The 24,496-nt window shown below is 39.2% G+C and overlaps 1 protein-coding gene across 4 annotated transcripts in view; it reads left to right on the top strand.

Moving 5' to 3' along the window:
* NXPH1 (neurexophilin 1) overlaps nucleotides 1-21,161 on the top strand; it is a 208,761-nt gene extending 187,600 nt beyond the window's left edge. For all 4 annotated transcript variants that reach the window (XM_090046923.1, XM_090046920.1, XM_090046924.1 and 1 more), the window contains exon 3: nucleotides 19,234-21,161. In XM_090046923.1, the coding sequence (XP_089903049.1) occupies nucleotides 19,234-19,995 (762 nt within the window). In that variant the 3' untranslated portion in view covers nucleotides 19,996-21,161. The remainder of the gene's footprint in view (nucleotides 1-19,233) is intronic.
* Nucleotides 21,162-24,496: the final 3,335 nt, after the last annotated feature.

Genomic DNA, 24,496 nt, shown 5'->3' with positions numbered 1-24,496 from the left:
CTTTTCCTTGTGGCCTAAGTTGCAATCTGAGCAGCCCTTATTTGAACACACATGAAAATACTTTCCTCTTGTCTTATTTTTCCAATGGGCAATTAATAAAGAAGTACAATCTATCACATTTAGAAATTAGAGACTTTTTGAATCATAGTACCAGCCTTTAAAGCCTTGGAAAATATTGAGCCACATGCTACAGGACCTTTAGAAAGTATCTGTTTAAAAGTTTACATTTATGCATGCCTATGAGGTAAGCTTATTTGTTTTATACTCAAATATTTGATGATAAGAGATAAATAATGGGGCTGAAATATGGGAGCAATATTCTAGACAAAGTCAAAGAGAATCAAAATAATTTAGATGCCATTTATTTGCCTGTTGCTGCCCATCACTAGATGAAAGAATATTGGCCTATGCAGCCATAGTGGACTACTAAATTTGATTGGATTATCTATAGAGAGCTTAGTTATTGTGCATGCAATTCTGATATACTGAAGTTGCCTTATGACAGAATTAAAAGGAAAAAGAGAAACATTATGGTTTATAACACAGTTGCTTGGTCTAAATATTTTTCCCCTACAGAGGGCAGGATATAACCCTATATAGAGGTATTTGCATAGTTTCAGTAAGTAGTATGCATCAGCTGGTATAAACTGATATAACTCAGTTGTCTTCACTTGGCATTACACAGCATAGCTTTGTTGAATGTCTGATCTAGTATATTTTGCTATAATAAAAAGTGTCAAATATGATTTAAAATAATCTATAAATGAAATCATTGCTGGTTCAACATACTGATTTGATATCAGCAAAGGCTAAAGCCATGGTTTTCAGCTAGGGTGCTACTACACGCCTTGGTGCTGCTGCTGCTGTGGTGGTGGTAGCAGATAGATAAAACAGTGCGTAAGGTTGCAGCATGCATGCACTTCTGTTGCATTAGAGCTCTTTGATAACCCTAAGGCAGATGGAGAGAGCTTATACTGTAGTTCTGCCCTGTCTGCAGCTCCTCCCTAGCTTAAAGCTCCTCCTGGAAACAGAGGCACATAGGACATTTCTACCATGTGCCTCTATTTGAAAGTGATGGGTATGACTGACATCACAAGTTTATTTTACATACACTTCTTATCAACCAGTAAAATGTAAAATTATTGATGTGTGCAGGTTTTGATTGAGTAATCTAGGACTGAAGAACTCTATAAATTAAAACCAATCTCCTGAGACATTCAGTGTCCTATTCCCACTATAAAGTGTTATTCACTTATTCATACTCTCACCAGGAGTGGACTTAGAAACACCAGTAAATTTTCAGACTGAAGGTGGATATAACTGCCTAACTAGAGAAGCTTAATTCTGAAAAATGTGGGTACTGGGCCCACTACTGTCACACACCCTAGCCATGTATTCTTATGTGACTGGTAGGTGAATTAATGGAGGGTCTAGAACCCAGTGTTCGCTCATGAGAAAAATAACTTGTGATTTTGTGCCACTGCATTTCTTAGGAGGAGAAGGATCAGTGAGCATTTGTTCATATTATCTATATAAAGTTCTATATAAATGTGACTGAGATTGAAATCTGTCTAGATTTACATAGGACAGCATTTAGAAGGTTGACCTGTCACTAGTATGAAGAAAATGTTTCTCTCACCTTCTGAAATTTCAGATTGCCACATAAGTCATATTTTAGCACATTTGTTGTAGTTATTCTGCAATATGACCATTTTGTCCCAGACTCTCAGTTTCCTTTTGGGGCTCATGGTGATTTTAGAGGGAAAATTGATTTAATAAATTAGTATTTGTTAATATAAATACCAGCAATTTTCAGGTTTGCATTTCATCATAGATACTTATGGTGACAGGTGTCTTTCGGAGGCAGACATCAACCTATCCAAAACTTAGCAAGCAATCAGTAGGGCTTTTACCAACAAACCCCTGCTAGACTGTTCTTGTAAACTTAGAACTGACAAAAATATGTCTTATCTGACTCTGTTCAACAGTATCAGTCACTAGATAATCTTACTGTTTCATGAAATGACAGCTGAAATGGCACTAGCCCCATATTAAGTTACTTGTTAAAAGCAGTTCCTTATGGATGTAACAATGCAGTTGTTAGCTTCATATCCCCTAAGTGTTTATGTATCCATGCTTAATAATTTTTAAGATAATATATTTTTTTCATTGACTGTATCAAGGAATCACATCTTTGTTTTATTCCTTACAAACAGATTATTATATTGACATAGCTCATAGCAGTGGTGCTCAACCTCTGGCCTACAGGCCAGGAGTAATGTCATCTGGCCCACACGACTCCCCACAAGTCTGGAAATCTGGCACTGGGTAATGGTGGCAATTGACATTGCCACTTCTCCCCTACTGCCAAAAGACATGGTCCCATGTGCTGGATTGGGTTAGCATGGGGCCAGGCCAGCAGGCCTGAACTAACATGCACGGGGCCATGGTGATAGGCAGTCTAGCACATGCGGGGCCAAGGCGGCAGGTGCAATCTGGCATGTGCAGTGCTGGGGCAGCAGGCACGATCTGGAGTGTGTGGGGCTAGGACAGCAGGCCTGGTCCTACATGGGCACAGCCAGGGCTACAGTGTCATGCCCAATCTAGGGTGTGGAACTGGGGTCACACGCCAGATTGCATCCATGCCCGAACCCTGCACTAGGTCTGGCCTACAGGCTGACCCCACACCACTCATCTGGCCTGCAACCTGGAAAGGCATCACTGGCTTACAGCTATCATGCTGTTCTTTAAGATCTAATTTCCATCATTATTAGTGAAAAGTTTAACCAAAGAAATGAAATTGTCTTTTCCAGGTTTGGACATCTTGTTTTAGGAAGGTGGATAGTATGGAAAGATTTATTAACAAGACACCAAATAGTTTTGCTTCACCAAATTCTGAGCAGAATTCTGAATCTGTTTTGTATGCTGAAAATGCTAGCCTGTGGGCCTCATTTTAAATTTTCCAAGAAGGAATGTACCAAGGGAAAAATTTAATCTGAATTGTGCTTGTCTGAGAGAGATATTTCCTATACAAATAAGGTTCAACCCCACGCCCAAGAATTCTGTTGGGATCTTCCCATTGACTTCTATGGGCAGTCAGCCTACCCTGTGGAGTAAAGTACTGTAAGAAGAAAGCCTGTTCAAACGGGTAAAAACTTACTTTAAAAGTGGAAGATTAAATTAAGTCACCCAGGCTTTCATTATTCTTGCCTATCTTGAACCGTATGAGCTAGATCATTCTATTGTCTGTATCTTGAAGATATACTAAAAGACTGATTAAGTAAATTAACCAAACTTGTGGAAAATATGGTGTTCATTCTATGCAGGTGAACGATGACCCTCCTGACTGAAGGCAGTGCTACCCCCTCCACACACAGAGGGATTCACTTTAAAACAGCATATGGTATTGGCATATCTGCTCTTCACATAGATTTTACGGGGTGAGGGGTGGGGTGGAAGGGAAGAGTCTCAACACTAATGTTAGGGCCCTCCAGGTTGTGAACTAACTAAGCAACTTTTGGGGTGGCATTGGATGGCTTCGCAGTCCTGATGACGTGGGCATTGTGGATTTTTTTTGGATGAAACACCTCAGATCTTTGGGCTGGCTGTGTGCTGCCATGAATGGACCCATGCCCTTTTCAAAGCAGGTGATCTAATTTTATACTTAACCAGATAATCAAATGACTCTATTTTCCTTCAATCAAGATGGCATTCTGAATTACTAGAAAGGGTACTGGGTCTGGAATATGCTCCCAGGTCTGCAACTGAACATTTGCATGACCTGGAGCAAGTCTATCTTTCCCCTTGCATCCTGTGTCTTTGTTTATTTAGATTATAAAGCTCTTTAGGGCAGGGATTATTTTGTCCTGGTACAGTTCCTAGTAAGATGGGCCCTTATAACAGGAGGAGCCTCTGAGCCCTCCTCTATTATAAATTATAATTTGTAAAACTAACTATGGTTTTTGAAGGTCAGCCCATCTTCAGAATGCATTTCAAAGTACAGAAGAGCTGTCCTTCACTGGAAGCAAAATAGAAGTGCTAAGCATTTATATTTAAATTAAATGCTTTTATGAGTTCATTGAATGTTAGTTAGCAAGTATATTATGGTGAAGCAATATTACTTATTGCCTTAGAATAGAGCTCTTATTACATTTTCATAGTTATTTTTTAAATCAGTTTAGCAGGTAACAAATGAAATCTGCTTGCTAAGGTTAAATTGTTTCCCACTGATACTCAGTTACAGAGATAGAGCAGATGAGACTATGAATGGAGATATCTATCTATCTATCTATACGATACTATACTATACTATATATATACTTTTGATATCTCTCTCTCTCTATATATATATACACTTTGAAATGACACCTTATATGTTTATTTTATTAAAGCTCCTCAGCCAAATTCTAGTCTGAATCACTCCTCTGGGCATTAAAGACTGCACAGATGTAAATAGAGATAGAATTTGTCCAGATGTTTTCAACATGGTCAGACTAAGGATGCTCAAAATGATTCGGGGTCAGAATAGCATGGCTGCAAACCATTGGTCAGAAATCTCAGGCACAAATGACTGTTTTCTAAAACTTTGGTTTTCTCAGCAAATCTGGACTTCCTAGTTCAATGGATAAATTGGTGGTATTTCCAATGCAGTCAGAAATGCTGGAGATCTAGTATGAAAGCCAAATCATGTGAGGGAATAGCAGCTTAGTTTCAGACTACAGTGGTTTACCTAAAGCTAAGAAAGATTTTATACATTTGTGTATCTCATTTTTCAAATATGTGTGAGCTTTAAATATGGAAATCCTATATGTCCTGTTTTATCATATTCCCTCTGATGTCAAGCTAGGATAGTTTTCCCTTTTTCCCTCTTTCTACTAAAAAGAATAAAGCAAGCAGTAATGCCACCACAATTTTGTTATGATAGTATTACCAGGGTTGGGTTGAAAAATATATAGTGGGTCAGCCACCAGTGTTTGAAGGAATCAGATAGAAGGAAGACACTTCAGCCTATAATTAGCTTCTCAGAACTAAGCAATTTTAGATCATGTTGTGCTCAGCTGGGGAGATCTCCAGAGCCCTTACCCATGTATTTCTTTGCAGCAGCCGAGTACTACTGCAGTCCCTGCAGTTCAGACATTTATAAAGGTCTTCGTAGGCTACAAAGATAAAATGCAAACAAATTATAAAACTTTTAGTCAGGTTTTGGTAAAAAAAAATCTGCTAAATACTGTCAGAGTTTATCTACACAAATAATCAGTACTCAACCCATAGTGAACTGCTTTGGGATAATTTAAGCATGAAAAGCCCTGTGTCAAAACTAATTTGTGGTATAGTGAAGAAGCTTTAGACCTCCAATAACCGAACTTATAATGTTGCTTACTTTCCAGCTGAAGTTGCTGAAACATTGCTCATATATATATATATATTTCCTTCAAGTTTTTTTGTTCTTTGGGAAAAAAATAACTTTCCAAAGAATAACCTCTTTCAACTTGTGTGTCAGTGCCCTAAGGAGTTTTTTATTCATCTAGATTTTAAATTAATGACCTCATTGATGGCACTAGCAATTGAACCATGGATCTCATGAGCCAAGTATTCACATACTGAATTTGATTAATCCTGCTGGCTATTAATTTTCACTGTTAATTAGGTATGGTACCACTGTAAAGCAATACTAAGATGTGTAAGGCAAAATATCATGAAACTCAATGTCATCTGTCTACATATGACCCCTGCCCTACTGTTAAACATTCCTTCACTACAACCATTTAGACTGAATCATAAAAATGCCACAGGCCAAAATATTTACTTGTAAAAGTCTAGGAATAATCCATTTTAAGGAAATATTTTGCTAGACAAGTTTGCATACAAGTGTGAACACATAACTAGATCTATGATATCTAATAATACCCTTTTTGGCCCTTCTGTTACTTGGCTTTGTTTTCAGCATTAAGGAAACAACACGTGGGTTCCTGATGTGGGGTTTCCATGGATTTTGACATCCAGACACCAATTGAATATGAATCCACTGACTGGAAAACAAACAAACATACGAAGGAAATATTGACTCCTCAATACTGTTATCCCAGGACAGTTCAGCAAGGTCATTGCACAAACCCTGAAGAGAAATTTTCAAGGGCATCAAATACAAGTTTGCATGCCCAGCTGTTTTTCAGATTTGATGTACTTTTTGCCTTGAAAAATCTCTACAATAGGCAGCTGTGTGCATGCAGCTGGTAACAGCGGGTGTAAATACATAGGCTGTGTTTACATGTTCAAGTTATCTGGGAGAATTTTCCCAAGTTTGTTTTCCTGGTAGAAACATGTACCTGGAGACACCTGAACAGACATTTGAATTCTGAGCAGCAAGGATCAGGTAAATTGCTGTGCTGATGTTGCATGGCCAGACCCTGTGCCCCCACGTCCCCACCCTGTGCTTATAGTTCAGCATGCTATACAGGCTCCATCAGTCTGCCTAGAGACAGGTGGAAGCAGCCCTGACTGACTGACCCAGACTGATCAGGGTCACCCTGTGTCTCCCTGCAGTACAATGTGGGAATTGTGAAGGTGGCGTATTCTGCTCCCTGCTCAGCTGGAACAATCGAGTCAAGCCCAAGTGATACACTGCCTACCAGGGTTGTGGGTGTTGGGAGAAGCAAAGCACCTTGAGGTGCTGAAGTACTATGCTGCAGCCTCTCTCAGAAGGGAAAATGTACAGACATCTGATTTCCCAGGAGAAACTCTCCTGGGAACTATTTAATCCTGGTTGTTCCTGGGTTATTTTTTTCCTAGAATGCCCATTTTTTCTTTGGGGGAAAAATCCTGAACATCCATACTCTTGTGTTTTCTACTGGGAGAGTAATGAATATCTATATGTATAAGTTATTGTTTACAATGTGACTATATGGTTGCACATCTGCTGTGTGCACTTCCTTGCATATGAAGGCTGCATAGTACCTTGGCATGAAAAGCCTACATTCCTTCAGTATCAATGGCCAGTTTAATCTCTGCAAATAACAACTTCAAGATATTTTAGTGCATCTGTGAACAATTCCTTTTCAAGTGGTTTAGTTATATAAATATTTTAATGCTTTTCAATGAAAAAGATGATGTCACAAACAGCAGTAATAAATTACTCCCTTTGGTATTATGAAAAATGGGAACTATTTAATTGTATTTATTAATTTAAGAGTTTAACAATGAAGAATTTAAAACTAGATGTGGATAATTAATAATATGTTAATAGAGAACAAAGTTCTGGCACATTAGAGTATTGCTGTCTCCCCAGAACTGTTATATTATTGGAAAAGTTATAGTCTCTTTCACCTTGCTCAGACTGAGTGTGTCTACACATGCATTTACTCCAGCCCAAATTTACAATGGTGTAAGCTACCCTGCAGTCAGGGTTTTTGGGCAGATATCTACACATGCGAATTAGGGAGCAAATGTGCACCAAGTTCCTGCAGCCTTGCGATGAGCCCCTGCTGTGACCAGGGGGAGCTCCAGACTCCCCCTGGGTGCTAGCCCAAGGTCTGGCAGAAGCACCAGACCAGGAGATAGCTGTCTCCTGGCCCTTAGGGGTTGCCTGCTGCTGAGGCAGGGACAATGCCTCCCTATCCCAGCAATGGGGAGCTCCTGGCCCTGGGTAAGGGAGGGGCAGGACCCAGCCCCCTGCCCGACCTGCTGGTGGGGCAGCTGGCAGCTAACTTGCTGCTAGCTTTCCCACTGGTAGATCGGGACAGGGGGCTGAGACCTACCCCAACCCTGCAGCTGTTTCCAAGCCCTGTGCCTCAATCACCTGATTGGGGCACAGGGTTGGGACCTGCCCCTGACTGGGATAGTTCCTGGCTAAACCCAGGATGCACAGATAAATCTGTATATGCAGCCTGGATCCTCAGTCACGTCCACACTGCATATTCTTCCCCGCACAGCCTGGGGCTGGCTGGGAACTGTCCTGGTCAGGGGCAGGTCTCAGCCAGCTCCAGGCTGGGTGGGGAACTGTCTTCATGCAGGGAGCTCCCATGTCCTGCTCCGCAATTGCAATCTGTGAATGTGGAGTCAGGGCTGGGGATCTTGTTCCCAGCTCCCACTCCATGGTTGTGGAGCTGGGGCTGGGAACAAGCTCCCAGCCTGTTCCCAGTCCCAGCTTCATGATTGCAGAGGAGGGGCTGGGAACAAGCTCCCAGATCCGACTCCATGATCATGATTGGGAAGTGGGGTCTGGAAGCTCCCTGCTGGTGGGAACAATGCCCCCACCTGGGCATGCAGGGCAGGGGCTAGGGAGCACCAAGCTGAATTGGGAACAGCCTCCCTTGCCCCTGCTGGCAAGGAGCTCTCACTATTGGCTCTGTGGTTGCGGGACTTGGGCTGGGAGACCTTTATCTCCCAGCCCAAGCCAGGTGACCATAGGGCTCAGGCTGGAAGATAAGGATCACCCAGCTCTCCACTCCCTGATCGCAATGGTGGAATAGGGGCTGGGAGATAAGGATCTCCCAGCCCCTGCTTCCTGATTTCAATCTGGGAGCAGGGGGCTTGGGGCTCCTATGGCACAGCCTGCCCTGGCAGCAGGCAGCTCCTGGGGGCAGGGAACTATCTCCCACCACATGGTGGACAGCTGTCTGGGTGCAGACTTTGTTCCTGGTCAGGCATCTACACGAGCACTATGGCACTGTTACTATTCCTGATTAAATTTGCTACTTGCATTTTCAGGTAGCAAATTTACTCAGGATTTGGAAGGTTTACTGCAAAGTAAGCACATACACATGTATGTGCACATGCCTACTTCACAGTAAACTGTGCTAATGCAGAAATACCCGCTATGTATTTCACTGTGCATTCATGTATTATATGTAAAGCAGACTACAGTTCAGATTTTGATTAAAATGTTGCTCTGTGGCCTTTCAGCTAAATTCTATTTAATATTCCTTTCTACATGTATGCAGAAAATGGCAAGCCAATATTAATAAAAGAAGGCTTAAAGGAGTGTGGAATGAGAGCAATAGATTCTTGACAAAAGTTATTTACCTAGCTAGAGTTTCATTTCAAAGTTAACAGAAGTCTGTAATGGTGGTATAATGCAGTGGCCTTAAAACTCTGCTAGACATTTTTAACCTACTCTTATTTATTCCATGAAAGTTTAATCCCCTGCTGAATGGAGCTGGTGTGAATTTTCAAAAGTCATAATCCACTGAAGTAAAAAGTCTTTAATGAAGACATAGGCACCAGGCTTCAAGAGTTTAGTTTAAATTCTTTCTGAAAATGTAAAACAGAGGGCAGGAGTTAATAGGATATTTCATACAGTTACATTTTAGTCCTTCTCTGAATCTTTATAAATTCACTTGCATCTGCACCACTATTGACATTCGGGCTAAAGTTCCCATACCTGTGAAGCAAAAACTGCCAAACTATACTATGGGGATCATTTCTGTGTATTGTTGCTCAGTTTGGTTTTCCAGTTTATAGAGTATATGACATGCCTAACACAAAGTCCTCTACATTGAAAGAGAGATGGCATGATTCACATGCCAAACCGCCTTCTATTCCAACATAATTATATTATTAGGCAAGAAAGTGAAAACAAACTACATACCACAGACTTTCCAGATCTTTGGTCCTGCAGGAGTTTTCTACCTGTGTTTAGTGGGGACAGAATTTGTCCTATAAATGGAATACTTTAATTCTCTTTATGCAATTTATTCTAGACAAAGCAATTATACAGGTGTTTTCACTTAATACATTTTCTTTGATTATGTTATGACACTATAATGCCTTTAATAATCACATAGAGACAACTTTCCAGAGGTATAAAGCTACATCAAGATGTAGATAGGGATTTTCAAAAGTACTGAAGTAGATTATGCATTTGATGCCAATTGATTTCAAGGGCTTATCTGCACTGAAAATCTGATCTTTTATATATTTGTTTTACAAATCAGTCTATGTTGGAGGCTCAGGAACATTGCCGTTTTGCATTCGTTTAACCCATTGAATTAAACCAAAATATAACTTCACCTAATCAGGACTGAATGAACTCTAAAATGAGGTCATAATTACTTTCACTTTGCTAAATATAAAAACAACAAACCAAGTCTGATTTGAAACTTTAGAATAAGCGATTTATGACTTGGGGAACCAAAGGAGTGGAGGTAGGCTGTAGGAGGAAATGTTAGTGTTGGCACTTGGGGTACAAGTTGCATAGCAGTCCAATGTTATCAACAGGTTTGGAAGAAGTGAGGAATTTGGGCACAGTTAGAACTGGCTGAAAATTCAATTTTTTTAAATCTTTGCAAGTAGAGCAACCTCTGTAGAGCTACTAGTTCCCTCTTGGACAAGGAAAGGTGGGGATGGGGACTTGCTCAGCTGCACTGAGGAATATACACTGCATTGAGCACAAGGTTGGCCTTTCCTTCCCTAAACAGAGAGAAGGATGGAGGCAGACTTGGACTCTGTGAGCCTGTGGGAGCAGAACAATGTGCTGTGCAGCCTATATGGGGCTTGTGGCAAAGCCCCAATTGAGTTTTCAGTGAGCAAGACAGAAATCTGTGGATAGCAAGCACTGAAAAATATAAAGTAAAAAGTTTAACTTATTTTTTAAGGACATCTTCATGGACAACAGAGCACTGCAGGTGCTGCATAAAGTTGCTAAAAGCTATTAAAATACATGTTAGTTTTCAAATACATTTATATAAGAGAACTTAAGATATACAGAAAACACTGCAAAACCAAAGGTGTTTTAACCTGTTTCTTTAGTTAGAGTTAATAATATCTTCAGGCAGAGGAATTTAATCTCTCTTTTCTGGGTTTGGTGCTCCAGTCTTTCAGGGACACCAGTTCTCCAGTTATTTTGGATGTAAAAACTAACATTACAGGCCTGATCTCCTGCTGATGTAGGTTAGTTGATTTACACTAGTTTACACCAAATAAAAACCTGGTGGCAAGCTTCTGGTCTTGCTTAATCTTAGTTGCCTGAAAGGTGGAAATGGTCCAAATGCCATTTCTTTTTCCTCTTTAAGAAGCTGTTTTGAGCAAGCAGAATAGCTACTCTCAAAAATAAAAATAGGAAAGGAATGCAGGCTTTAACTTACAACTGAATACTGTTGACTGCACAATACAAGCATACATGCATAATAAGGTTATTACTTAGAATGATTACCTGCAGTAGCAATGTATATCCAGCTAAGAGTAAAGCCTCCTCATGAACATTTTCAAATTTACATCAAAAGAAAATCTTGAAAAAAATAACTGAAAAAACATGGATTTGGGGGCAGTTCACTATACATCTCTCTCATCACCCCCCTACCCTTCCCAAACCATCTTACAACACTCGCATATTAAAAAAATCACATTTCCTATAGAAAACCATTTTCTTATTTTCTTTTTTAAAAATAAGGCCTGCTCAAGGAATCTCTGACATTGTCATTAATGTTCAGACATTGTTACCACTGGATAGAATAACCACTTTTTCTATGCACACTAGTTGGCTTGGGGTGCATTCTTTAGTATTGGGTCTGTGAACATTTTCCATTTCTTCCATTTTTTCTTTAAACATGTGCTTTATATTATAATATCCATTTTTCATTAAATCTTGTACTTTTGTATCCCAGGGCACATCTCTGTATGCATTAATGTGCCTTTGCTACTATGCCTTAAGTTTAGTACTGCTAATATGAGGTACTACATAAGTGCGCAGTAGTCAGTGCTAATGTGCGGTAGCAAGGGCACACCATTTTTTGGTGATGCTTAATGGGCAGTAGACTAATTTTACTGTGCATTAATACATTAGCATGGTTTTTGCCGTGATGCCCCAATGCACAGTAGACTACTTCTACTGCACATTAAGCCTGTCTACATGTGCACATGTACTGCTTAGTAACCAAAATTACTGTCCATTAACTGAAAATTACTGTGCAGCATGAGCAATGTGTACATGTGCATGCCCCTACTGTGGAGTTAATATGGCAACCTACACAGAATTGATACATGTAGGTATCAAATTTACACCCAATTAATTACTGTGCAATAATGCACATGTAGACACCTTACTGCACTGTACCAGTGTGCGTGTGTACTGTCTTGAGACTAAATTTATTCCCGAGTCAGCTCACACACAGACTTATTGTACTTTAACTCCTGCACATGTAGATGCTGGTAAGTTACTGTGCAGTAAATCCACATGTAGACACTCCCATTAAGTGTCTCATGTAGACATGCCCACAATGTATCACATCACAGGAAAAAAACACCAGGATCTTCCACAACTTCCTTTTTCTTTTCTAAAATCTGTACTCTTGACTCAATGCAGTAGTTTTCAACCAGCCTCCTATGGCACCTTGGGGTGTCATGAGATCTTTGTAAGGGCGGCATACAACATAGCACTGTTAGGTATCTTGACACCTGCACATGAGTGACAAGATAAGCACAATGATTTCAAATAGGAATGAATAGTGTAAAAACATTCTGATCTGTTGTGGTCTTTCTGTGTTCTCTGAAACAGAAGAATTTCTCTATAATTTTTCCCTAGTCAAAAAACAAGGGAAAGCTAAAAGCTGCCATTTTTGAAGGGTGCCTTGAGTCTAATGAGCGGTTCCCTAAAGCTAACAAGGTTGAGAACCATTAACATAATGCTATAATACAATAAGAGCTGATGTAAAGGTAGCTAAATAATCCATTTGAGGATAGATTCTAAATGAGTATTTTTAGTAATCAAATTGACTGTTCTTGGTATAAGAAGGTGCCTTTGGTGTTCTCCGCTGGGTAAGAGAATGGTATAGTAGAAGCATTAATCTGATTGCATGTACTGAAAACTGGAACCTTCAGCATATTGTAACTAACTGAAGTAGCTGTCCATATAGGCCACGTCCAGACAAGCACGGATGTTTGGTTTGACCTTGCACCACAGCTACTTGTTCCCAGGGAATGCCCGTGTCACAAGTACTTTGGTGCATGGCAAGTTACCTCAGGGGAGGTAGAGGAGGCTGGCCCCAGCAGCCATACATGGGGTCCTGAGGGCCTTCTGGGGCTGCAGCAGTTGCAATCCTGCTGGGTCCTGGGATATCCAGGGGTCAAAAAAAAACTGCGGAAAAAAAAAGCGGAGCAACACATTAGGGCTGTGCGAAGCTTCAGGCACTGATTTGATTCAAAGGAAATTCAGCCTGATTCAGTGGCTGAATCTCTGAATCTGAATCAAATCAGGAGACCCATTAATCTCTCCACATTAAATTGGAAGCCTCCGATTCGATTCAGAGAGATTCGGAGAGATTTGATGATTTGGCCATGTAAATACATAGCTCAAGGTACCAGGGGTGGCTTGTGAATGCTGAGATGGTGGGGAAGACGAAGCATCTCATGGGAGTATGTGGGGGCCCCTTGCATGCTTGGCAGCGGACTCAGAAGCGGAATAGAAGTACTTCCGGTCCACTTCCAGGTCCACTACAGACCGTGTGGGGAACCCCTTCTGCTCTGTAGCTTGGCGACTGGTGCCTCCTTGGGGGGCACCTAGGGTCCTCTGATAGCCGAGCCGGGGGAGATATGGGGGTGGTCCCCCTATGCACTCAGCAGCAGACCCAGAAGTGGACTGGAAGTACTTCCAGGTCCATTGCCAAGCACATGGGGGTCCCCCCTGTGCTCCTGTGGGACGCTCCACTCACCCCATCATCTCAGTGTTCACGAGCCATGCCTGATACCTCGAGGTATGTAGAAAAAACATATAAAGCGGTGTCTATGGCTGAATCGCTGATTCTCCAAATCCGAATTGAATCTTCAGATCACCGTCCCCTGAACTGGGCCAAATCTGAATCCGAATCAAATACTGCTTGCTTCGTACTTCCCTACAGCACATGCACAGGCAGTGTGTCCTTGCAGTGCAGAGAATACCTGAGTGTGCAGTATACACAGTTGAGCTTGTCTGGACACACCCATAATGTGCTATTCAATGAAGCCTGCTTTTGGTCTTTTTGCTGGCTGGAAGTTTTCCCCTTGTTTAGGGTAAATGAAGTGCACAGCCCAATGTTCTTATGGAAATGTTGGGGATCTATCTGCTCTTATTTGATGTTCCTGATCAGTTATGCTATTATTCAAATTCAGACTAGGAATACAGGGAGGGTATATTTTAAATGTGCACAGCCAAGACACATACCTATGCAATCTGGCCATGTAGCAAAGATGCTTATGAATAAAAATGCTAAGCTCAGTCTATGAAATATTAATGAGCAGGGCCTTTTGTTTAAATGTGTGTTTTTCCTCTGCTTTCACAATATTAATTTGTAATGGCCTCACAAGAGCTCTGTTGTATTTCATTCCATCTGTTATAATCAATTCTTCATCAAATCCCAATGTTGTCCTCTTTGTTTAAATCATAATATCTATTATGATTTATAATATTTGTAATATAATTGGTCTTGGCATTGGTTTGTGTGGAAACTAGTCGCTGGGTAGTATCTAACAGCAGTATCATATTATTAGTGACACCCAATGTTTCTGTTACCTCCTCTACAACTGAGCTCAGCAAGCTTATCAGGTGCTACTATTGCACGGCACCCGTTACACAGTATAAATTATGGCTACACAGTGGGTCTTGGTGAGAATTATAAGTGTTTTCTCCTCTCTGTATTGAGGGCCATTTACATTGTGTCAATGACTCCTGTGCTAGCATGGTATCTGAGATATCTGGGTATGGAGAGAGTATTCTGTATTTCTCTACACAGTGAATGTGCAGTCACTGAGCTGCCAAATTCCTACTACAAGATGCCAGGCAAAATTAACTTGTTTTTGATTAGTTATTTACCTGAAGAGACAAATTTCCTACCTTGAGTATTAGATTGTTTGTTTACATCTCCATTTGCCCTCAAGTATTCATACATTTAGAGGAATAAATACATAATTTCTAAACCGATACTGTAATTATATGTAATGAACTGCAATAGATCTACAGTAAAATGAAAAGACTCAAGAAATCAAGAGGCATTTTATACCACTTTGAAATATTTTTTAAACTCACCTGATCTCAAGCATGCTCTTAGGCCTAAGGGAGGTGATAGTTCATGTTCATCAGGTATGCCTTTAGAAGAAATCCTTAAGTCTCTAAGATAACCTCTCCCCAGGGAGCCTTAAGTGAGACACTAAGACTCAATGAAAACGTCATTGGATGTGTTTAGATGTCACTGTGAAAATGTCTTCATTTTCTAAAAGAAGGCCTCCACAATACTGGAGTGTGCTGTTGAAACTGGACATACAGATCGATTCCTTTGTCTTTTTAATATAGCCTTGGCGTATTTTGTTCAGTGAGAACACTCCTAAAATGAAAATATTTTGAATAGCAATTTATGATTATTAATGGGAAAAGGGTCTCCAGATGATAGGGTCATTGCACTATGGTATCAGAAATCATGTGAACTAGAGGAAATACAATGTTTTTTTCACACAAAAGGTATGAAATCAAGGCTATTGAATTTAATGCTGGTTTTTCCAGTGACTACAGTGGTTTTGGATTTGGTCCCAAATCTCTTTTTCCCCCTCTTGCTGCTGTTCTCTCATGGGCACTCCCATCATTGCACCAATTAAAAAATGCCAGCAAACATTTTCGTCCTAAGGAAAAAAAAATCATATCTTTACACCATTAATTGAATGGAATATAGTGAATAAAGGCATTTGGCATTTCATACTTGCTGCACTGATTAATGTAGTTTGTAGTATCATAGTGCCTAAAGCTCCCTATGAAGGTAAGAGTCCCATCTGTACAAACAAATAGTAAGGGGAAAGTGTGTTCCCTAAAAAACTTCTGATGACAAAAACTTAATCACAGTATTGGTTTTAGAAAGGCAGTGTACAGGACAGCCCGCATATATTTTGATGCTTTTCATAGTTGTGAAAGTTTTCTGGGTTTTTTGTAATCCACAGTCTAAGTACAGGGAATACTATCCTACATTCATCCTGATCCTGAAAAAATTCACACAGACTAGTAGCCCCACTGAGTAACCTTATCTGCAATAGCAGTGAAGAATTCAATGCAGTAAAATACCAGGACTAGGGGAGCACTTGATATATTAATATGTATCAGGAAAAAAGTCACCTTCATTTAAGATCAAATAACAGGTTTGTTGCAGCACACACATTTCTGTACTGTATACATGCTCTAGGAAGAGGGGAAATATCCCTAACAGAATCTGAAATGTTCCATATTTTTGCATTTCATTTGAAATCAGTTCTATTTTCTTGATATTTCTAAACCAAAACCAAACCATGTTCAAGTGAAATAGCTTTCACTGAGCAAACTGACAAGGCGCCATGGATTTGCCTGCTTTGTATACAGATAATTGCTTACTGAATCAATGCTATAGACATATTATTGTGAAGTCTGGTGAACATGAAAGCAGGCAGGACAAAACTAGACTATACCATGTAAAACCACCCCTCTCTGCCTTTCATTCAGCTCTGTGAGGCAGCTGCACAATGCATCCTATACTGTACCTAACTGAGAGGATGCATGTATAGTTAACTTGGCATGATATATAGTACTTTAATAGTACATATGAAATAGCCATTGCTTTGACAAAAAGAAAAGCCTTTACATTTATAAATAATCATCATCATAATCCTTTGAACAATGGATTCTTGCACGTTGCTGTTAGCCCCTTGGGACCGATTTTGCACTCATTATTCAAACTATTCTTTCCTGACTACAGAGGGCAGATTCATGTCTGTAATCATGAATGCAACAGTTATCCAAATACAGAATTACAAAAAGAAGGCTAAATGCATGACTAGAAGCCCTGCAACAATTCCAAAATCAATTATAGTAACAATCAATGGCATTTATTAGGTCAGATATGAAACAACATAGCACTTGCATATAATCTGAAGTTTTCAGTTAAACTTGAGATCTGTTGGTTTTTAAAACCAGCAATTTGTACAGCAAGCATGTAAAAATGTTCATTGCCTCTCCTGGGCATTTGATTTTATGCAGTCAAAAAAACCAGTTCTCTTTAAAATGAGCTTCGGGATGTAACATCTCGTTATGGGAGAATTTGTAGCTAAATCCTACAAAATGTAACGCATTGAAACACAAGAAGGAAAAGAAAAAAAAAATCAGTCTGTGAGGAGAGTAAAAGATGGCAGTAAGCAATTTTGTCCTACCTGCAGATTGCAGGTATACTAGATCTGCTAGTTACCTGCTTAAATTCATAGCAGGCTGACAGATTCATACTAGACTGGCACAATTCTCTTTTTAATCACATTTCTCCTTTTAGTTTGCTCTCCCTCCCCATATGCCACTGCAAAATTGTGTTCTAAGTCTCTCTCTCCCTGTGACATCTTCATTGCTGCTTCATTAACCAGTGCGCCATCAGTGCATTTCATTATAGCCTCTCTCCTGGCTTACTGTGTTGATGCTAAGACACTGATACAAACCAGCTATCAAATGCTAAGCTGTTTATCCTTCCTTCCATTCAGACAAAGGGAAAATCATCCTTTGGGCAAAATCTTAAAGTCCATATTTTATTTATTATCCCCATCTACCCACCAAACTGAAAGGCAGTGGAGCAATTCAGTTAGGAATATGACTGATTTATTTTTTAAAGGAAGGTTGCAAATGTATCTGGCATCTCTTCAAGATGTTCCTATGATAGCTTCCACATAGCACATTTAAGAGAGGGGGACGCAACTCAACTGCCCTTGAAACAGTATGCAAACTGGTGAGCAAGATGGTTCAAATCCCCTGATTATCAGGAAAAGGAAAAAAACATTGTTATGTTTGATATCTTTCTTTACAAATTTCTATATTGCATCTAGAGAAAGGATTGATATTAAACATGATTACTTGCATCCCTGGAATTTCATGGGGTGGGTTTATATACAATTCATTTTTGTTTAAGTGAAGAGACACCTATAATTGCATAAAGAACATAAATGGCACTGGAACTTTGTTGTTATGAAATGACCAGGTCTATTTCTTAGCCACAAAATACAAGAGCTGATAGCCTACTTCACCTACCTTTCAGAAACCAGGAACATGTCTGCTGTATTTTTAAAGGAAAAATGGAAAATGAATGTGACTTCTTGCATTGGCACTGAGTTTTGTGCAGAATTGACTCTGAAGTTTATGGCTTCCTCATGATTTCAGTCCAAGGTTTTCATTAGTTTATTTTAGCTCTCTAATTTTGAACTCCAATCTCTTTGATCTTGCATTTTTTATCATTAATTTTACATAGATAGCCTTACTTCTGCACATTCTGAATGTGATCCTCACTTTAGGAGTCAAACACTCAATTGGATTTCTAGCCTGTATAATTCACTTTGGCCCTAGGGGATCACACATTATACCAGAAATGGACCCAGCATTACATATTCCCTTTCTGAAGCAGAAGTTGAAACAGGAAGGCAGTCATGTATGCAGGGATGGTACAGCAACTCACTTGCTGCAAATAGCATAGGGATCCAAGACATGGTTAAGCCTTTTTCTAAGTATATTCTATTATTTAAATTGTGGTTTGGTCAATGAACTTCATGAAGAATAATAGCTCTAACCTACTATGTACTTTGCAAATGAATTAAGGAAATTTGCACTGGTATAACAACATTTATACAGGTTCAAAGGCCCAGTGTAGACCTACTGTACCGCCAAGATGCATATTGATAGTGAAGGTTGGCAGCAGCAAGGATAGACTGTAATTAATTTCCTTAGTGTAAAAAACCCCAAACCCAACCTCAGTATAGAGGAGGCTTCAGAAAGTATGAAATTCTGTTTGAGACAAGATCCAACCAGTGAGTGTGGCAAACAAAACTGAAAGAGGGACATAGGGGAAGTGAATGGAAAATAAGAATACATGGTCATACACATTAATGATTGTATAACCCATTGGTGAGGTTTAAGTCAGCCTTTTTTTCTTTCATTTTTTTTTTTTTACATAAAACAATAGGTTATCATCAAATGATTCTTTGCCAAAAATTAGCTGCTATGAGTTTTTGAATTACAGGTTTTGAGTTGCAGTATGAATTGAACTTCTGGATTAATTATAATTAAAGGTGTCGCTTATTAGTGAGAAGAGCCTCCCTGGAAATTTGCACACAAAGGGTCTGTCTGTTCTGTTTTATCTGAGTATAGAGAATAATTTAAACTTTGTTTGGAAAATCATTTTTAGCTCTGTTTATTGTTGAATTCCAGTCTCTAATATCAGATGAGAACAATGGGATTTGCAGGCATGTTTGTATAAAAGTATCTCAGTGTGCCCTTTCTTTTTTCAGGTTACGTGTGCAAATTTAACAAATGGCGGAAAATCAGAACTTCTAAAATCAGGAAGCTCCAAATCCACACTAAAGCACATATGGACAGAAAGCAGCAAAGACTTGTCCATCAGCCGGCTGCTGTCACAGACTTTTCGTGGCAAGGAAAATGATACAGATTTGGACCTGCGATATGATGCCCCAGAAACATATTCTGAGCAAGATCTCTGGGACTGGCTGAGGAACTCCACAGACCTTCAAGAGCCTCGGCCCAGAGCAAAGAGACGGCCCATTGTCAAGACTGGGAAATTTAAGAAAATGTTTGGCTGGGGTGATTTTCATTCCAACATCAAGACTGTGAAGCTAAACCTGTTAATAACTGGAAAAATCGTTGACCATGGCAATGGGACGTTTAGTGTTTACTTCAGGCATAATTCCACTGGTCAAGGGAATGTATCTGTGAGCCTAGTGCCCCCTACCAAAATAGTGGAATTTGACTTGGCACAACAGACCGTGATTGATGCCAAAGATTCGAAGTCCTTTAACTGTCGCATCGAATACGAAAAGGTTGACAAGGCTACCAAGAACACGCTCTGCAACTATGACCCTTCAAAAACATGTTATCAGGAGCAGACCCAGAGTCATGTGTCATGGCTCTGCTCCAAGCCCTTTAAAGTAATCTGTATTTACATTTCCTTTTATAGTACAGATTATAAACTAGTACAGAAGGTGTGTCCTGATTATAACTACCACAGCGACACACCCTACTTCCCTTCAGGTTGAGGATGAACATGTGTCTGAGACTGAATCCGGAGGAATAAAAGAGGTCATATGACAGGGCTGTTACCTCAAAGAAGGAGGCCACATCTATTGCCTGGAATGTGTCTACACTCTACTGCTGATGTCAAATGGCTGCAAATACGTTAGTGGAAAACAATCTAATGTAATTTCTGCCCAGTCAGCTCCATGTTATCAGCCTAGTTGTAAATCACTATGGATTTGAAATAAAACCACACACACACACAGACACACACTCTTTTCAGCTTGCATCTATTGAGATTCCCGTTAAGAGGGCTTTCATTGTCTGATACATAATGTTTCAGGATAACCTATCATCAAGCAAAAAGGATTAACTAGACAGTGAATGGTTTCTAACACAGACTGTTATGGAAATCTCCTTTAAAGTCTTGAATACATGCCAATCAATAATCCCCACTCGTGCATTCTGCCGCTTGGAGTAGCTGTACTGGTAAATAATACTGTAGGAGTAAATGCTTGTTAAAATGGGAAAAAATGTGTGTCTAGAGCTCAGTATTCCATATTATATGAACACAACAAAGCGTAGTGACTTTTTCCAGCATATAGTAGGCACATTCAAGGTGGTGTTAGGTGGCTCTTTTTTCTGTGGAGGGAGCCTGTTTCTAGTAAAGATGAGCAAACATTTGGAATTTACATGTGGGCAGATAACCTGGTTTCAAATTTCTTTACTGACCATTTAAAGATGGAGGCAGGGAGACCAGCTAAGCTACTGAAACTCTTCAACTATGCTGTAAGGAGGAAAATGCCTGATAGACAACATGTAAGTTATAAGTGGCTGTCTTATCTTTATTACAACTATTGTAACAAATTCAATATCCTAGTCTTCATTTGTATGAATGGTTTGTATTGTACATAGTTTAACCAGTGTTATTTGAGCTGCTTATTAATATTAACTTGTAATTGTCTCTCTGCTTGTTATTGGTTAAAAACAATCAAGGAAATGAGGAACCCATTTTATCAATGTAGCTGTAAACGCCATTAAAAGACAGAATTATGTACAAAGCATTTATTCAGCTAAAGTATTGTTGAAAGCTATACATATACAACATTACAGTCTGTCTGTATTTAGATATTTTATTTCCAGACAAAAGAAAATGAACTGTACATAAAAATAAAAACCTTAAAGTTGAGTTTCAATATGTACTGTGTAGATGGTAGTTTAAGTAGCTCTGACAAGAAGATCGTGCTCAAACTTTGTCATGGTATTCAACTTTCTGTCTTCACACTTGTGTCAAACAATCTCTGTTTCCATTCCTGTAAGGTATTCACAAAAGTAGACCATTGTATCTCATAGGGCCTTGTTGACTGTTTTGGGAGTACCTTCTCAAAGAACAAAGTAATTAATCATTATAAGTGACAGCAAATGACCAATTTAAGAAAAAGTTGTTCTCTCCCTTTGTGAGTACATAGGTTTGCCTTACTTCTAGCCTGCTCCAGGTCATAGGCTCCTTTTTATGTAATGAAAGTTTTCTTCCTCAAAGAGAAAAGAGATCATTATATTTCTGTTTTGTGGATACTGTTACATCCTACCCCCAGCACTCTGGTATTCAGTCACGAGGGATTCAGTGATCTGCCTATACCTAGTTGAATGCTGTTCCCCTCAACATTTCTTTTTGTTTTTCTTTGGATTATGATTCCTGCAAATCTACTCCCCCCCCCATCTTTGTCTCTCCCTCCATTCTGTCTTTCTTTTCCATATCCCTCCAGAAGACATGAATTCAGAAAAGGGTTAGCCTCCAAGCTCTTCAAAGCCCAAACATGCACTTCTCTAGCATTATGCTCCCTAAAGTAAGAAATGAGAGACCATATTTCCAGTCCTAGATCTTCCATGTTGAATTACACCGGAATTAAGTAAAAGCCATGGTGAATTGTGCAGGTATTAAGCAATAATTCACACTCTTTCAGCTCAACCCCTTTTTTTTAAGACCAGAATGAAAAAAACCCAATGAATAAGAAGTAAATATTTCTCCCCTTGACCTTTTGAGCAGAGGAGAGCTCTATTTAGTATCATGTCTCTAGTTATTTGCAGCCAACAGGGTGGTGGAAATCATTCCTTTATTATATAAGACACTTTCTTGGACAATTTTATCCTGATCTGTGACCTTTGGATGGTTTTCACAAAGAGAGAGGCCAAGCCACAAAGTTCAGATTCTGATTCAGATTTCTGCAAAGTGAAAGAATTTGGGTGATAATTTTTGCAGGTGTCCTATCTCCTAGAGGAATTATGAATATAATGTTAGTGTTTCATAGCTTGTGCTTCACAGAAATAATCCATGCTAAGGACTAGAGATTAAATCCTCTCTCCTCTGAAGTCAGAGCTTGGCCATTGGATTTCAAAAGGAGTCATGATTTCAAATTTAGGGTTGCGTTTAGGCATTAAGCATCATGCATAGCAATTTATATTCATGCAGAGATAGTGAAAAATGCTGCAAGTGGTAGTATTTTCTTTAATCTATTTTGTAAATCTATCACCATTTGCAATTATCCCATGAATTTATTTTTAAACTTTCTAATTTATGCAGTATATATGCTTACTAATTATATGTTAACAATATGACCACAACTGATATGAAACAACAGCAACAACAACAACAACAAAATCAATCAATATGCAATGGTTCATCTCCTTCCAAAAATGAGGCTTTGTATCTTTTGCTGCTTCTGTCACCATAATAATATTTTCCTTAATCCTATTTGAATTGATTGCTGTTTTTCATAACTATGCTTAACTTTGGACTTGGAAGAGTCCTTTTTTTGGTGTACTAGATGGGAGTTAGTGATATGAGTATAGAATATAATATGGTATATTGCTGGTATGCCAAGTTTCATTACTAGAATATCCTAGGGAAAGACTGTATGTGTGGTAGCCTTGTTGAAATATGGTTTTAGTTTTCCCATGTGAAAAGTGAATCTAATGACTATAAATACATTTTACTCAGTTAATGCATTGTGCTTCTTGGGAACTGGGTCTGAAAGTCATCAGTGCTTTAGTGGGTTGCAAACCAGGCAAATGTAGCAGCTGTAAATCACTTACCTTGGGCATTATGAAGATTTGAAGTCCTAAGGTGATATTTTGGAGTTGGGGGGAAAGGGAAGGAGTTGTTCAAATTTAAATAAATCAGGATATTGTGGGGTTTAAAAAAAGGAAAACAAACTTTTAAACTTTTTTGGATTTTTATTATTTCAAGAATGTTTGACATTTTAAAATATTATCTTAGTATGTATGCAAAAGACAGTTTAGTAATGGGGTACAGAAGGCAAATATACTTAATGCTGATCAGTTATTGTTGCAAAGTAACAAAAATGACATAAAAATGGTTTGATGCACACCATCTCCATGTTATTTTAATATCTAAGGCTGAGTACTATTTGCACCAGAGCAGATAGTCACATACTAAGTCATGAATTGGATGAATCCATGCCAGGACACTTTCATCCAGCTGTATAGAGAAAGGGAGGAGAGATACAAAGAAACAATTTCCTTGGATCGCAAACTAGTAAAAGGAAAAATCTTCATTTTGGATTGTCACCAATCTAGCTCAGAAGCAGAATATTCATCCTCCGTGCTTGTGAAGAATTCGCTTGTTCTGCTTGCTGTAAGATAGCACTATCCCTTCCCAAATCACATGGATCATAAAGTAGACTACTAATGCCAAATGATGAGCTGTTCCATGAACTTTATATGTGCAGTTCCAAATTGTTGGAACAGAGTGGGATTTACTTACCATGAGCTGAGAAAAAGGTAAACCTCCATTTACAGTAGAACAGAATGGAAGTCTCAGAATAAATACACACCGGTACACATTTTTAAGAAACATTCCTGCAAAATGTTTTACTTTGAAAATGCTTCTGTCATATTACTGCTGGATCCTCAGGGATTCTCAATTAGAATTCCATATTATAACTTGGTGTCCTCCAGGAATCCTAAATTATTATGAAGACAACGTGCAAGATGACTGTGGAGGCCAGTGTGGATTTGCAATGGAACTTCTGTTTTACTTGAACAACTAACAATAAAGGGACAAAAAAGGAAAAGTGTCATATTTTAGTATCTTTTTCTGAAGGCTAGTGCCTCACCAGCTAGTATCCAACTACAACTTCAGCATGCAGCCTCCATGCCCTTCTCGATCAGAAGTGAGTAAGCCATAGTAAATAGTGCCTAGAACTTGGAAGGATAGTTTAATTTCTAGTGAGCCATATTTCATTCTCGATCTAATATTTATTAGTGTTAACTCTAGAAGCAAGCAGAGAAAAAGCCAAAAAGATCACTGATACAATCAGGTCAAATTGCAATGATTTCAAGGGATGCATGTCATCTTTAATGCAAGTAGGATTAGACCCTCCACAACAGTCGTGTAAAACTAAGACTTTCAATGAACTTATACATTAAAAATTAAATTTTATCTCAGATTTTCTCCTTGAGAAGACAGATAGCAAATAGTGATCATAATCATCATTCAGTAAA

The sequence above is a fragment of the Crocodylus siamensis genome, chromosome 5 (genome assembly GCF_052110815.1).
Source record: "Crocodylus siamensis isolate JL-2025a chromosome 5, ASM5211081v1, whole genome shotgun sequence".
Taxonomy (NCBI): domain Eukaryota; kingdom Metazoa; phylum Chordata; order Crocodylia; family Crocodylidae; genus Crocodylus; species Crocodylus siamensis.
The sequence above is the reverse complement of the archived record's forward strand: the minus strand, read 5'-3'. Positions and strand labels throughout refer to the sequence as shown.